At 44.1% G+C, this 16,054-nt stretch overlaps 1 protein-coding gene across 3 annotated transcripts in view; it reads right to left on the bottom strand.

Annotated features, from left to right (window-relative positions):
* Window positions 1-7,379, bottom strand: part of LOC110500788 (claudin domain-containing protein 1) — an 8,619-nt gene extending 1,240 nt beyond the window's left edge. The window contains exons 1-5 of one of the 3 annotated variants that reach the window (XM_021578320.3): window positions 6,589-6,698; window positions 5,731-6,422; window positions 5,485-5,592; window positions 4,660-4,797; window positions 1-2,847 (exon numbers count right to left, since the gene is read on the bottom strand). The exon at window positions 1-2,847 is cut by the window's left edge and continues 1,240 nt beyond it. In XM_021578320.3, the coding sequence (XP_021433995.2) occupies window positions 2,627-2,847; window positions 4,660-4,797; window positions 5,485-5,592; window positions 5,731-6,022 (759 nt within the window). In that variant the 5' untranslated portion in view covers window positions 6,023-6,422; window positions 6,589-6,698 and the 3' untranslated portion in view covers window positions 1-2,626. Of the gene's footprint in view, window positions 2,848-4,659; window positions 4,798-5,484 lie in introns of all 3 variants that reach the window. The other 2 variants (XM_036958308.2, XM_090214920.1) reach the window with 2 other exon arrangements.
* Window positions 7,380-16,054: the final 8,675 nt, after the last annotated feature.

The raw sequence follows: 16,054 nt of genomic DNA, 5'->3' as shown, positions 1-16,054 counted from the left end.
CAAAGCATTTTAAAAATAGGATCCAAAAATAACTAGTATTCGAAGAAAAAGGATCATTAACAGTTTTCATACGACATTAAATACATTCTTGACATAATAAATGAGTATTAACAGTTCACAGTTTAACCTTCGCGTTTCTTTGAGATTATAAATACGAAACCTATGCCATTAGAAGTGGCATTTGTAGGTGATGTAAAAATGAATAAATTAAGTAAAACCAACAAAACATAAATAACAAAAACAAGTAACACTATGTAAAAATGCAACATGAATCAAAGTAACCACATCTAGTCAATAGTGAGCAATAGTCTACAACGGAATGTAACGTCATGTGTACAAACCAGAACCTTCGTAACAAAGTGACATTGTCCACTATTAACCTAGCTGTAAGGTGGGGGGGTAATACATTCCTACGAAGTTCTGCAGAATCTTACAAATCCATCAAAATAATACTCCCGATAAAAAGACTAAACAAAAAAAAAAAATCAACAAATGACTTACAAAATATCCAAACACAACCACTACAAACAATATGTAACTTTCTATAGATTGTCACTCAAAAGGAAATATTCGTAGTTTATATTTTTCCATTTGTCCTGGCTATGTCCAGGTTCTTCTAAAGTCGAAATACAATTTGAAATACAGTACCAGTCAAAAGTTTGGACACACCTACTCATTCAAGGGTTATTTATTTATTTATTTTTTACTATTTTTCTACATTGTAGAATAATAGTGAAGACATCAAAACTATGAAATAACACATATGGAATCATGTAGTAACCAAAAAAAGTGTTGAAAACATATTTGATATTCTTCAAAGCAGCTACCCTTTGCCTTGATGACAGCTTTGTACACTCTTGGCGTTCTCTCAACCAGCATCATGAGGTAGTCACCTGGGATGCATTTCAATTAACAGGTGTGCCATAAAAGTTTATTTGAGGAATTTCTGTTCTTATTAATGTCTTTGAGGCAATCAGTTGTGACAAGGTAGGGGTGGTATACAGAAGACAGCCCTATGTGGTAAAAGACCAAGTCCATATTATGCAAGAACGGCTCAAATAAGCAAAGAGAAACGACAGTCCATCATTACTTTAAGATATGAGGGTCAGTAAATCCAAAAACCAAAAACCATCAAGCACTATGATGAACCTGGCTCTCATGAGGACCACCACAGGAAAGGAAGACCCAGAGTTACCTCTGCTGCAGAGGATAAGTTCATTAGAGTTACCAGCCTAAGAAATTGCAGCCTAAATAAATGCTTTACAGAGTTCAAGTAACAGATACATCTACACATCAACTGTTCAGAGGAGACCATGTGGATCAAGCTTTCATGGTTGAATTGCTGCAAAGAAACCACTACTAAAGGACACCAATAATAAGAAGAGACTTGCTTGGGCCAAGAAACACGAGCAATGGACATTAGACCGGTGGAAATCTGTCCTTTGGTCTGATGAGTCCAAATGTTTTTGGTTCCAAGCGCCATGTCTTTGTGAGACGCAGAGTAGGTGAACGGATGATCTCCGCATGTGTGGTTCCCACCGTGAAGCATGGAGGAGGAGGTGTGGTGGTGCTTTGCTGGTGACACTGTGATTAATTTAGAATTCAAGGCACACTTAACCAGCATGGCTACCACAGCATTATGAAGCGATACGCCATCCCATCTGGTTTGAGCTTAGTAGGACTATAATTCGTTTTTCAACAGGACAATGACCCAACACAACCTCCAGGCTGTGTAAGGGCTATTTGACCAAGAAGGAGCGTGATGGAGTGCTGCGTCAGATGACCTGGCCTCCACAATCACCTGACCTCAAACCAATTGACATGGTTTGGGATGAGTTGGACCGCAGAGTGAAGGAAAAGCAGCCAACAACTGCTCAGCATATGCGGGACCTCCTTCAAGACTGTTTAAAAAGCATTCCAGGTGAAGCTGGTTGAGAGAATGCCAAGAGTGTGCAAAGGTGTCATCAAGGCAAAGGGTGGCTACTTTTGAGAATCTAAAATTGAAAATATATTTTGATTTGTTTTAACACTTTTTTGGTTACTACATGATTCCATATGTGTTATTTGATAGTTTTGATGTCTTCATTATTTTTCTACAATGTAGAATAAGAAAACCCTGGAATGAGTCGGTGTGACCAAACTTTTGACTGGTACTGTAATCAAATGTTTGGACTAAAATCACCATAAACATATTTCTTTCAGAACGGTTTGATTTTCCAAACATGGACCAACAATATATCTTGCTAGTTAGTACATATGAAAGTCGAATGGAAGCATCTCTGACTGTGTGTGGCTGGTTACGGTTTGGAAAGTCTATTATAAACAATTATATGCTTGTTGGTCTAACCAATGGTACATTTTGTTCTGGGTCACACTGTTTCCCAATGTCAACTCCCTCACTCTTACACTAGGCACTTTAATAGATCTGAAATGATTGGATAAGCAACTGTGTGAAAAGCAATAGGGTGAAAATCCCAGTAGCCTATGAGAGGGCAAAGATTAGCATTTTCTATATTCTTATTCAGTTATTTCACGATCAACAAGTATCATGTGATTGGAATTATGGTTTTGATTTGGAAATGTGCCTATATAAAAACAGATAGTCAGGCACCAGCAGGCCTGGTCTCTATGCTACCCTGTAGGCAGTCATGCGGTAGTAGTTCTGACTGTGGCTGCGTGCCGCCCACACCAGGAGAGCGGCAGCCATCATGTGCAGTGGGGATGAGATGAGGGCCAGGTAGAGCGACCAGCCCAGGGAGCCGTCCACCTTGTCTGGCAGCACAGAGACCCTGTGGAGGAGATCCATTCCTGCCAGGTAACAGCACACTGTGGCTAGAGTACACAGCCCTTCAGGGAGAGCAGGAGGAAGAGAGGGAGGAGTCAGGTATATGCAATTGTTGTATATTTCTAAAAGAAATCAAGGATGACTTTTTCCTTCAACTATTGCAGTATCAATGGTGAGTATTAAAACATGATCTCAAGGAAAGCTGCATGTTGGTTTTTTCCCCAGTTTTATTTAACCAGGTTAAACCAGTTGAGAACAAGTTCTCATTTACAACTGCGACCTGGCCAAGATAAAGCAAAGCAGCACAAAAACAACAACACAGAGTTACACATAAACAAACGTACAGTCAATAACACTACAGAAAAATATATGTACAAGTGTTGGAAAATTTAGAAGAGTAGGGAGGTTGGCCATAGAGGTGAAATAATTACAACTTAGCATTAACACTGGAGTGATGGATGTGCAGATGATGTTGTGCAAGTGGAGATACTGGGGTGCAAAATAGCAAGAGGGTAAATAATAATATGGGGATGAGGTAGTTGGGTGGGCTATTTACAGATTGGCTGTGTACAGGTTCAGTGATCGGTAAGCTGCTCAGACAGCTGATGCTTAAAGTTAGAGAGGGAGATATAAGACTCCAGCTTCAGTGATTTTTGCAATTCGTTCCAGTCATTGGCAGCAGAGAACTGGAAGGAAAGGCGGCCAAAAGAAGTGCTGGCTTTGGGGATGACCAGTGAAATATACCTGCTGGAGCCCATGCTACGGGTGGGTGTTGCTATGGTGACCAGTGAGCTGAGATAAGGCGGGGCTTTACCTAGCAAAGACTTATAGATGACCTGGAGCCAGTGGGTTTGGCGACGAATATGTAGTGAGGGCCAGCCAACGAGCACATACAGGTCGCAGTAGTGGGTAGTATATGGGGCTTTGGTGACAAAACGGATGGCACTGTGATAGACTGCATCCAGTTTGCTTAGTAGAGTTTTCTATTTTGTAAATGACATCGCTGAAGTCAAGGATCAGTAGGATAGTCAGTTTTACTAGGGTAAGTTTGGCAGCATGAGTGAAGGAGGATTTGTTGCAAAAAAGGATTGGGCAAGTTACTGCAGGGAGTGCTGAGATGTTGGCTGGGGTAGGTGTAGTCAGGTGGAAAGCATGCCCAGCCGTAGAAAAATGCTTATTGAAATTATTGATAATCGTAGATTTATCAGTGGTGACAGTGTTTCCTGTCCTCAGTGCAGTGGGCAGCTTGGAGGAGGTGCTCTCATTCTCCATGGACTTTACAGTGTCCCAAAACTTTTTGGAATTAGTGCCACAGGAAACAAATTTCTGTTAGAAATAGATGATGAACAGTCAGTTATATGAATCATCTGTGTAGTGCAAAGGCAAAAACCAAAACGTGCACAACGATGTGGTCCCCAGGACCGAGTTTGGGAAAAGCTGGACTAGTGTATGCAACCGCTATAGAATTCACTATTCCACTATAGTAGAGCAAAGTTGTGGTCAATAGCCATGGTGCCTAGCACTGAAATGCCCTTCTGGAAACAATGAAGAAGAGTACAACTTATTATAAACTGGGCATCCAAGCCCTGAATGCTGATTGGCTGACAGCTGTGATATATCAGACCGTATACCACAGGTATGACAAAACATTTATTTGTATTGCTCTAATTACATTGGTAATCACTTTATAATAGCAATAACGCACCTCTGGGTTTGTGGTATACGGCCAATATAACACGGCAAAGGCTCCGCGTTGCATCGTATCTAAGAACAGCCCTTAGCCGTGGTATATTGGCCATATACCACACCCACATGGGCCTTATTGCTTAAGAAGAGAATGATAAGAACAACACAATGTTTAATAAATCTCTCACCAGCCAGTAGGTGGAGCATTCCTATGCCCAGGGTGGGGGTGAGACTGTGGCAGAGGCAGGCACAGAACCCTATCAAGCCTGCCAGCACCACCAGACCTAAGGAGATTAATGGCAGTAGGAACTGGCACCTCCACAGGTCTGTACACAGATAGGGATCCAAGTTAGAACTCAATAGGCAAGCAGTTAAAACTCTCACACACAATTCAGATAGAAAAGCATGAGCATCCAAGTGCATACAATCATACTGTGTCTATTATTGAATATCACAGACGCCAGGTATAAGTTATTTATGCATTGCATAATGCAAATCACACAATGTTGGCATAAACCAGGGTGAACCAACTCCGGTTCTGGAGAGATACAGGGTGATCCAACTCCGGTTCTGGAGAGCTACAGCGTGATCCAACTCCGGTTCTGGAGAGATACCGGGTGAATCAATTGTGTTCATATTGTGTTGGAACAAAAGCTTGCACACCCCAATTGTTTTCCAGGCCTGGAGTTGGTGACCCCTGGCACAAGGCATGGAGCATGCATAGCATAGCATAATTAAGGCACAAGGCATTGAGCATAGCATAGCATAATTAAGGCACAAGGCATGGAGCATGCATAGCATAATTAAGGCACAAGGCATGGAGCATGCATAGCATAATTAAGGCACAAGGCATGGAGCATAGCATAGCATAGCATAATTATGGCACAAGGCATGGAGCATGCATAGCATAATTAAGGCACAAGGCATGGAGCATAGCATAGCATATCACAGAAGCTGGGTGAGGTAACAGATCAATACATTGTAATTAGCTAAATAAATCAATACAGGCTTACAGGTCCGCAGCATGTCCTCTCCACTGTTGTGGTTCCCTGGCTCTTTGTACTTTGGGGTAAACTGCTGTGTTAACGTGAAGCTAACACATTTCATCACCATCTTTGGATCTGAAACAGAAGAAGAAATTGAGAAATAAAAAAAAAAGCATAAATCATGCCCTGATAAAACCATGGATTGGATCAACAAATTGTTTTGAGGAAATCCGTGTTGACTGAGTTTATGGGAGGAGATTAGGTTGTACATACCCGACTCCTTGTACCAGTGGGTATGAGATGGCACCAGAACGCAGCGCCACCAGAGGCCTATGGTCCCGTTGAGACGGAAGAGCGTGTCGCTGTAGGTCTTCTCATCGAATTCCCCGTCCATGAATTCATCATGCAGCGACCGCAGTTCGGATACGTTGGCCTCGCCGCGCACCGGGGGACTAGTGTACTGGTACCAGTGCTGCGTCCCAACCGCTACAGACAGGTACACCGTAGCCAGCACGCTGAGCACACAGCTGATAACCAAAGCCGTGGCATAACGGTTGTCAACCATTGTTTACCAACTGAGAGAGGCGTCAAATAGGAGATTATAGCAAAAGCTTCACTTCGCTTCTTCCTCTCTGATTATAGCTACCGGTGGCGATGGCCCTGTCACTGCGTGTTTTCCAATACCCGCGCCAAAGTAGAGTAGGCAGGCTCAAGCAACGATTCAGGAGGAAATCCTGCGATGTAATATTATCCAATCCACTCAGAAATGGCATAGATGTAGACTACATAAAACACGCCTTTACTAGCTGCCTTGTTCATATCCAACACTGTTTCAACACTGTAGGTGTCCCTGTCGCGCGCAGCCTAGATGCGCCATCTGTTCGCTTGTCCCACTTCTTAAAAATCACTGCTGCATATGGTGGGTGGGTGGCCTGACGATGCGACAGATTATTTGGCTACCCCGCCTGTTGTACAAGTACAAAACAAACACATACTGTTATATCATACTAAATGAGCAGTGGCAAATAATAAATGTGTCATTATTTTCTCTTGCCGGTATCGCCTACACTTGTTTCATGAGGAACAGCACCTGCGAACTTAAGCTTGTTAAGAAAGATTGTAAACACATACATCCATGCGTTTTCCTTTTCCGGCAGGCGGCAGTGGAATGCTGGGTATTATAGTTTTACTCATAGCTCGGAGACAGTGTCTGAGTAGTGAGGCTAACGAAGCCGACTGTTGACTAAAGTCGACCCACCCCCCCATTTAACCCAACCCCGCTCCATCAGAGAGGTGCGGGGGTCTGCCCTAATCGACGTTTTACGTCATCTGCGCCCAATGCGCCCCGTTTGCATTTTGTGTAAATGATTTAAATTCAAGTTTAAACCATACATTTTTAGGCCTAGACCTACAATTATTTTATTGAAAATGTCTAATAATCTGAATGATTGAATAAAATAGAATATCATACTCCTATAGAGAAGGTAGGCTACGATACACATAACTATATGGAAATGAGATATGAACTGAATATATATATGAACTGAATTGAATAATTTTAACTCAAATATGACAAAATAAATAAAAACGTTTTTGTCTAGGAACTGATGCAGGTTGGTGTTGATTTTGCAGAGTGAGGGTTTGAGTTTTAGGACTGACTGCTGCAATTAGTTGCCTTTCGGGTCCTTTAGCGGCTGTGTGACGTGTCACTCATGACTTTAGGAATATGCCTTGTAAATTCAATAGAGAACAGTTGCAAAGCACAACTGATTGTTATAATAGCACCACTACCTTCTTTGGTAAACCATATTCTATGAATTAACGCCATGAATCATTTCAAAGGCATTGTACTGAAATAATGCATAAGGACCCGTTTCTATATGATTGACAGAAAATGTATTTCAAAGTGAGAAGAAAAAAAAAGAAAATTTTTACAAATGTGGCTTATTATAATGAATATTCAAATACTTATTAGGGGCAGCAGGGTAGCCTAGTGGTTAGAGTGTAGAGGTGGCAGGGTGGCCTAGTGGTTAGAGTGTAGAGGTGGCAGGTAGCCTAGTGGTTAGAGCGTTGGACTAGTAACCGGAAGGTTGCAAGTTCAAATCCCCCGAGCTGACAAGGTACAAGGTCGTTCTTTCCCTGCACAGGCAGTGTTCCTAGGCTGTCATTGAAAATAAGAATTTGTTCTTAACTGACTTGCCTGGTTAAATACAGGTGTTAAAAAAAATAATAATAATTGTGAAATAGAAATTCTGTTGATTCTAAAATGTGTTATTGGTAGATTTTATAATTTCGTAATAAATATATGACTAGAGCTACACCAAGTTATCTGTATTCAGTATCTATAGTGCAATATTCAGAAGTTCAGGAGTAGTTTGTCTTAGAATCCGTGGTGCACCCTTAGATGAATTCATCTTGACTGTGGGCACATTTAAAAGGTAATGTGATATGAGGTAATGGTGACCAATCTGTTCCTTGTCTCATGTCTACGATGTATTGTTAATGCATTCCTTTTAACTGCCAAGACCTGTTATCTACATCCGTGTCAAAGTCATTAGGCTAGAGCAAAACACAAAGCATATTGTGACATTAGGGTTGTCAATCAATAAATACAATGTAAAAGTAACATGTGAAAAACACTACTTTTGTCACAGTTAGTTTGCACCTATTGTATAAAATCAGATGTCCAGGCATGAATATTAAATTACAATACAAATTCATCCACTAAACATTACAAACGTAAAGTTGGCAGCATCTAAATTAAAGTGTCTCTCCAGTCTTCTTTTCAGTTCCTTCATCACCTGATGTATAAATTCAACAATCTCCGAAGGACTAAATCAAACCAATCCAATCAAACCAAATTTTATTGGTCACATACAAATCGAATCAAATTGTATTTGTCATATCCGCCGAATACAACAGGACCTTACAGTGAAATGCTGAATAAAACAGGTGTAGTAGACCTCACAGTAAAATGAGACTACAAGACTTAACCAAACAAGGCAGTTTTCCTAAAACAATTAAATAAAAAATTAAATAAAAGTAACAAATAAGTAATTAAAGAGCAGCAGTAAAATAACAATGTGGAGGCTATATACAGGGGGTACCGGTACAGAGTCAATGTGGAGACTATATACAGGGGGTACCGGTACAGAGTCAATGTGGAGGCTATATACAGGGGGTACCGGTACAGAGTCAATGTGGAGGCTTTATACAGGGTATTACGGTACAGAGTCAATGTGGAGGCTATATACAGGATGTACCGGTACAGAGTCAATGTGGAGGCTATATACAGGGGGTACCGGTACAGAGTCAATGTGGAGGCTATATACAGGGGGTACCGGTACAGAGTCAATGTGGAGGCTATATACAGGGGGTACCGGTACAGAGTCAATGTGGAGGCTATATACAGGGGGTACCGGTACAGAGTCAATGTGGAGGCTATATACAGGGGGTACCGGTACAGAGTCAATATGGAGGCTATATACAGGGGGTACCGGTACAGAGTCAATGTGGAGGCTATATACAGGGGGTACCGGTACAGAGTCAATATGGAGGCTATATACAGGGGGTACCGGTACAGAGTCAATATGGAGGCTATATACAGGGGGCACCGGTACAGAGTCAATGTGGAGGCTATATACAGGGGGTACCGGTACAGAGTCAATATGGAGGCTATATACAGGGGGTACCGGTACAGAGTCAATGTGGAGGCTATATACAGGGGGTACCGGTACAGAGTCAATATGGAGGCTATATACAGGGGGTACCGGTACAGAGTCAATGTGGAGGCTATATACAGGGGGTACCGGTACAGAGTCAATATGGAGGCTATATACAGGGGGCACCGGTACAGAGTCAATGTGGAGGCTATATACAGGGGGTACCGGTACAGAGTCAATGTGGAGACTATATACAGGGGGTACCGGTACAGAGTCAATATGGAGGCTATATACAGGGGGTACCGGTACAGAGTCAATATGGAGGCTATATACAGGGGGCACCGGTACAGAGTCAATGTGGAGGCTATATACAGGTGGTACTGGTACAGAGTCAATATGGAGGCTATATACAGGGGGCACCGGTACAGAGTCAATGTGGAGGCTATATACAGGGGGTACCGGTACAGAGTCAATATGGAGGCTATATACAGGGGGCACCGGTACAGAGTCAATGTGGAGGCTATATACAGGGGGTACCGGTACAGAGTCAATGTGGAGGCTATATACAGGGGGTACCGGTACAGAGTCAATATGGAGGCTATATACAGGGGGTACCGGTACAGAGTCAATGTGGAGGCTATATACAGGGGGTACCGGTACAGAGTCAATATGGAGGCTATATACAGGGGGCACCGGTACAGAGTCAATGTGGAGGCTATATACAGGTGGTACTGGTACAGAGTCAATGTGGAGGCTATATACAGGGGGTACCGGTACAGAGTCAATGTGGAGGCTATATACAGGGGGTACCGGTACAGAGTCAATGTGGAGGCTATATACAGGGGGTACCGGTACAGAGTCAATGTGGAGGCTATATACAGGGGGTACCGGTACAGAGTCAATATGGAGGCTATATACAGGGGGCACCGGTACAGAGTCAATGTGGAGGCTATATACAGGGGTTACCGGTACAGAGTCAATATGGAGGCTATATACAGGGGGCACCGGTACAGAGTCAATGTGGAGGCTATATACAGGGGGTACCGGTACAGAGTCAATGTGGAGGCTATATACAGGGGGCACCGGTACAGAGTCAATGTGGAGGCTATATACAGGGGGTACCGGTACAGAGTCAATGTGGAGGCTATATACAGGGGGCACCGGTACAGAGTCAATGTGGAGGCTATATACAGGGGGCACCGGTACAGAGTCAATGTGGAGGCTATATACAGGGGGCACCGGTACAGAGTCAATGTGGAGGCTATATACAGGGGGCACCGGTACAGAGTCAATGTGGAGGCTATATACAGGGGGTACCGGTACAGAGTCAATATGGAGGCTATATACAGGGGGCACCGGTACAGAGTCAATGTGGAGGCTATATACAGGGGGTACCGGTACAGAGTCAATGTGGAGGCTATATACAGGGGGTACCGGTACAGAGTCAATGTGGAGGCTATATACAGGGGGTACCGGTACAGAGTCAATGTGGAGGCTATATACAGGGGGTACCGGTACAGAGTCAATGTGGAGGCTATATACAGGGGGTACCGGTACAGAGTCAATATGGAGGCTATATACAGGGGGTACCGGTACAGAGTCAATGTGGAGGCTATATACAGGGGGTACCGGTACAGAGTCAATATGGAGGCTATATACAGGGGGTACCGGTACAGAGTCAATGTGGAGGCTATATACAGGGGGTACCGGTACAGAGTCAATATGGAGGCTATATACAGGGGGTACCGGTACAGAGTCAATGTGGAGGCTATATACAGGGGGTACCGGTACAGAGTCAATGTGGAGGCTATATACAGGGGGTACCGGTACAGAGTCAATGTGGAGGCTATATACAGGGGGTACCGGTACAGAGTCAATGTGGAGGCTATATACAGGGGGTACCGGTACAGAGTCAATGTGGAGGCTATATACAGGGGGTACCGGTACAGAGTCAATATGGAGGCTATATACAGGGGGTACCGGTACAGAGTCAATGTGGAGGCTATATACAGGGGGTACCGGTACAGAGTCAATGTGGAGGCTATATACAGGGGCTACCGGTACAGAGTCAATGTGGAGGCTATATACAGGGTGTTACGGTACAGAGTCAATGTGGAGGCTATATACAGGGGGCACCGGTACAGAGTCAATGTGGAGGCTATATACAGGGGGTACCGGTACAGAGTCAATGTGGAGGCTATATACAGGGGTTACCGGTACAGAGTCAATATGGAGGCTATATACAGGGGTTACCGGTACAGAGTCAATGTGGAGGCTATATACAGGGGTTACCGGTACAGAGTCAATATGGAGGCTATATACAGGGTGTTACGGTACAGAGTCAATGTGGAGGCTATATACAGGGGGTACCGGTACAGAGTCAATGTGGAGGCTATATACAGGGGGTACCGGTACAGAGTCAATGTGGAGGCTATATACAGGGGGTACCGGTACAGAGTCAATGTGGAGGCTATATACAGGGGTTACCGGTACAGAGTCAATGTGGAGGCTATATACAGGGGGCACCGGTACAGAGTCAATATGGAGGCTATATACAGGGTGTTACGGTACAGAGTCAATGTGGAGGCTATATACAGGGGGTACCGGTACAGAGTCAATGTGGAGGCTATATACAGGGGATACCGGTACAGAGTCAATGTGGAGGCTATATACAGGGGTTACCGGTACAGAGTCAATGTGGAGGCTATATACAGGGGGTACCAGTACAGAGTCAATGTGGAGACTATATACAGGGGGTACTGGTACAGAGTCAATGTGGAGGCTATATACAGGGGTTACCGGTACAGAGTCAATGTGGAGGCTATATACAGGGGGTACAGGTACAGAATCAATGTGGAGGCTATATACAGGTGGTACCGGTACAGAGTCAATGTGGAAGCTATGTACAGGGGGTACAGGTACAGAGTCAATGTGGAGGCTATATACAGGGGGTACCGGTACAGAGTCAATGTGGAGGCTATATACAGGGGGGTACCGGTACAGAGTCAATGTGGAGGCTATATACAGGGGGTACCGGTACAGAGTCAATGTGGAGGCTATATACAGGGGGTACCGGTACAGAGTCAATGGGGTGGCTATATACAGGGGGTACCGGTACAGAGTCAATGTGGAGGCTATATACAGGGGTTACCGGTACAGAGTCAATGTGGAGGCTATATACAGGAGTTACCGGTACAGAGTCAATGTGGAGGCTATATACAGGGGGTACCAGTACAGAGTCAATGTGGAGGCTATATACAGGGGGTACCGGTACAGAGTCAATGGGGAGGCTATATACAGGGGGTACCGGTACAGAGTCAATGTGGAGGCTATATACAAGGGGTACCGGTACAGAGTCAATGTGGAGGCTATATACAGGGGGTACCGGTACAGAGTCAATGTGGAGGCTATATACAGGGGGTACCGGTACAGAGTCAATGTGCGAGGCAATAGGTTAGTCGAGGTAATTGAGGTAATATGTACATGTAGGTAAAGTTATTAAAGTGACTATTCATAGATAATAAACAGAGAGTAGCAAGAGCATGAAAGAGGTGGGGGGGGGGGGATCAATGCAAATAATCTGGGTAGCCACTTGATTAGAGGTTCAAGAGTCTTTTGGCTTGGGGGTAGACGTTTTTTAGAAGCCTCTTGGACCTAGAATTGGCGCTCGGGTACCACTTGCCATGAGGTAGCAGAGAGAACAGTCTATGACTAGGGTGGCTGGGCCATCCTCTGACACCGCCTGGTATAGAGGTCCTGGATGGCCCAGTGATGTACTGGGCCGTACACACTGCCCTTTGTAGGGTATTGCGGTCAGAGGCCGAGCAGTTACTATACCAGGCAGTGATGCAACCCGTCAGGATGCTCTCGATGGTGCAGCTGTAGAACCTTTTGAGGATCTGAGGACCCATGCCAAATATTTTCAGTCCCCCGATGGGGAATAGGTTTTGTTGTGCCCTATTCACGACTGTCTTGGTGTGTTTGGACCATGTTAGTTTGTTGGTGATGTGCACATCAAGGAATGTGAAACTATCAACCTGCTCCACTACAGCCCCGTCAATGAGAATGGGGGCGTGCTCGACCCTCGTTTTCCTGTAGTCCATGATCATCTCCTTTGTCTTGATCATGTTGAGGAAGAGGTTGTTATCCTTGCACCACACTGCCAGGTCTCTGACCTCTCTATAGTCTCGTCGTTGTTGGTGATCAGGCCTACCATTGTTGTGTCGTCGGCAAACTTAATGATGTTGTTGGAGTCTTGCTTGGCCATGCAGTCATGGGTGAACAGGGAGTAGAGTAGGTGACTGAGCATGCACCCCTAAAGGGGTTCCGTGTTGAGGATCACTGTCGAAGATGTGTTGGGAGGGAGGTGTTTAGTCCCAGGGTTCTTAGCTTGGTGATGAGCTTAGAGGGGACTATGGTGTTGGAGTATGTGTCTGGTCCTGCGGCCTTGTGAATGTTGACCTGTTTAAAGGTCTTACTCACATTGGCTACGGAAGCGTTATCACACAGTCGTCCAGAACAGCTGGTGCTCTCATGCATGTTTCAGTGTTGCTTGCCTCGGACCCCTCATAGAAGTGCTTTAGCCCGTCTGGTAGGCTCGTGTCACTGGGCAGCTCGCGTTGAATTATATTTGAAGTGGTTTTACAATTCAAAATCAAATAGCTAAATGATACATCTTAAAACAATTACATATTTTAGCTTAGTACCCCCCCCCCCCCTCCCCCCATTTTGGGCAAAGCAGAGATTTTTGTCAAAGAGGTAATAGGGGTTGCAAGTAACTGTTGTTCTCTCAGTCAATGGAGTTTCTGCCACAGAAACTTTATTATAACAAAGTGAGTAGGCAAAGGCAGGTCGGGGACAGGCCAGAGTTCATAAACCAGGTCAGACTCCAAACAGTACCAGACATCAGGTAGCCTCGAGGTCAGGCCAGGCAGGTGTCAGAAACCAGATCCAAGTCCAAAAACAGTAGAAGGGGATAGGCAGGCTGGTAGTCAGGGAGCCGAGTTCAGAGTCAGGACAGGCAAGGGCCAAAACCAGGAGGACTAGAAACGAAGAGAGACTGGGAAAAATAGGAGCAAGGGAAAATGCTGGTTGATTTGGCAAACAAGACGAACTGGCGCAGAAAGACAGGAAACACAAGGATACACCGGGGATAATAAGTGACACCTGGAGGGGGTGGAGACAATCACATGGACAGGTGAACCAGATCAGGGTGTGACACTGTGTTGCTCTTATTTGGAGTTACTGTATATCTCCTGTGTTTTCGATTTGTCTGTTGCCAGTTCGTCTTGTCTCATCAAGCCTACCAGCATTTTTCCTGTACTCCTGGTTTTCTCTCTAGTCTCTGTTTTCCCCGGTTTTGACCATTCTCCCTGCCCTGATTCTGAGCCTGCCTGTACCTTGTGACACAGACCTGGATTACTGAGCTCTGCCTGCATGCCCTGACCCTGCCTACTGTTCTGTACCTTTCGGACTCTGCTCTGGATTACTGACCTCTGCCTGCCCTTTACCTGTAATTTGCCTGCCCCCTGTTTTTGTAATAAACTTTTGTCACTTCGAACTGTCTTTATCTGGGTCTTACCCTGAGGTCTGATAAGGAGCGGGATCTTATTTTAAGTGTTATTGAAGTGTTGTGGTTGCAGGTTCACTTGGCACATTTAAAGCCTTTTCTTTTGGGGTGTTGCTATAGGCCACCAAGTGTGAACTGTCAGTATCTAAATAATATGTGTGAAATGCTTGATAGTGTATGTGATGTAAACCGAGAGGTCTACTTTCTTGGGGACCTACATATTGACTGGTTTTCATCAAGCTGTCTGCTTAGACAAAGCTTCTCACTGTAACAAGTGTCTCTAATCTGGTTCAAGTTATTAATCAACCTACCAGGGTGTTTACAAACACTACAGGAACAAGATCATCCAGATATATCAATCAAATTTTTACTAATACGGTAGAACTTTGTTCTGAAGCTGTATCTGTACCCATTGGATGCAGTGACCATAATATAGTGGCTATATCCAGGAAAGTCAAAATTCCAACAGCAGTAGCTAAAATAGTGTACAAGAGATCATACAAAAGATTTAGCTGTGACTCATGTGGATGATGTTAAAAAAAACATTTGTTGGTCTGAGCATCCAGACACTGCACTTAATGAATTTATGAAATTACTTCTTCCAAGTATTGATAAACATGCGCCTGTTAAAGAAACTGACTGTTAGAACTGCTCAGGCTCCATTTGATTGATGAGGAATTGAAAAACTGTATGGATGAAAGGGATGGGGGCAAAAGGAGTGGCTAATAATTCTGGCTGGGTGACTTACTGCAAATTGAGAAATGATGTGACTAAACTCAACAAAAAGAAGTAGAAACTGTATTGTGAAGCAAAGATCAATGATGGAAAAAAAACATTGGAGTACAATGCAACTCCATCTTTCATCAAATCAGATGGCTTATTTATCAAAAAAAAACATTTGATGTTGGCAATTGTTTTAATGACTACTTTATTGACAAAGTGGGAAAGCTTAGGCAGGAAATGCCAACAGCGAACAGTGAGCCATCATATTCATGCATAAATAAAAACAAATAACAAATGAAAAGCATCGCAGGTTTGAATTTTGTAAAGTTAGTGTGGGAGAGGTAGACAAATTATTGTTATCGATCAATAATTACAAACCTCCTGGCATTGATGACTTACATGGAAAGCTACTGAGGATGGTAGCTGACTCTACAGCCACTCCTATCTGAGATCTTTAATCTGAGCCTAGAGGAATGTCTTTGTCCAGAGTCCTGGAAGGAAACAAAAGTAATTCCGCTACCCAAGAGTGGTAAAGCAGCCCTTACTGGTTCTAAAAGCAGACCTATAAGCTTGCTGCCAGCTCATTCTTTAATGGAAGCTTCTCTAATGTCACACATGTAAAATGTGGAGTACCACAGGGCAT

The sequence above is a fragment of the Oncorhynchus mykiss genome, chromosome 21 (assembly GCF_057628025.1).
Source record: "Oncorhynchus mykiss isolate SJ-2025 chromosome 21, ASM5762802v1, whole genome shotgun sequence".
Taxonomy (NCBI): Eukaryota; Metazoa; Chordata; class Actinopteri; order Salmoniformes; family Salmonidae; genus Oncorhynchus; species Oncorhynchus mykiss.
This window is presented reverse-complemented; position numbering and strand designations above follow the sequence as displayed.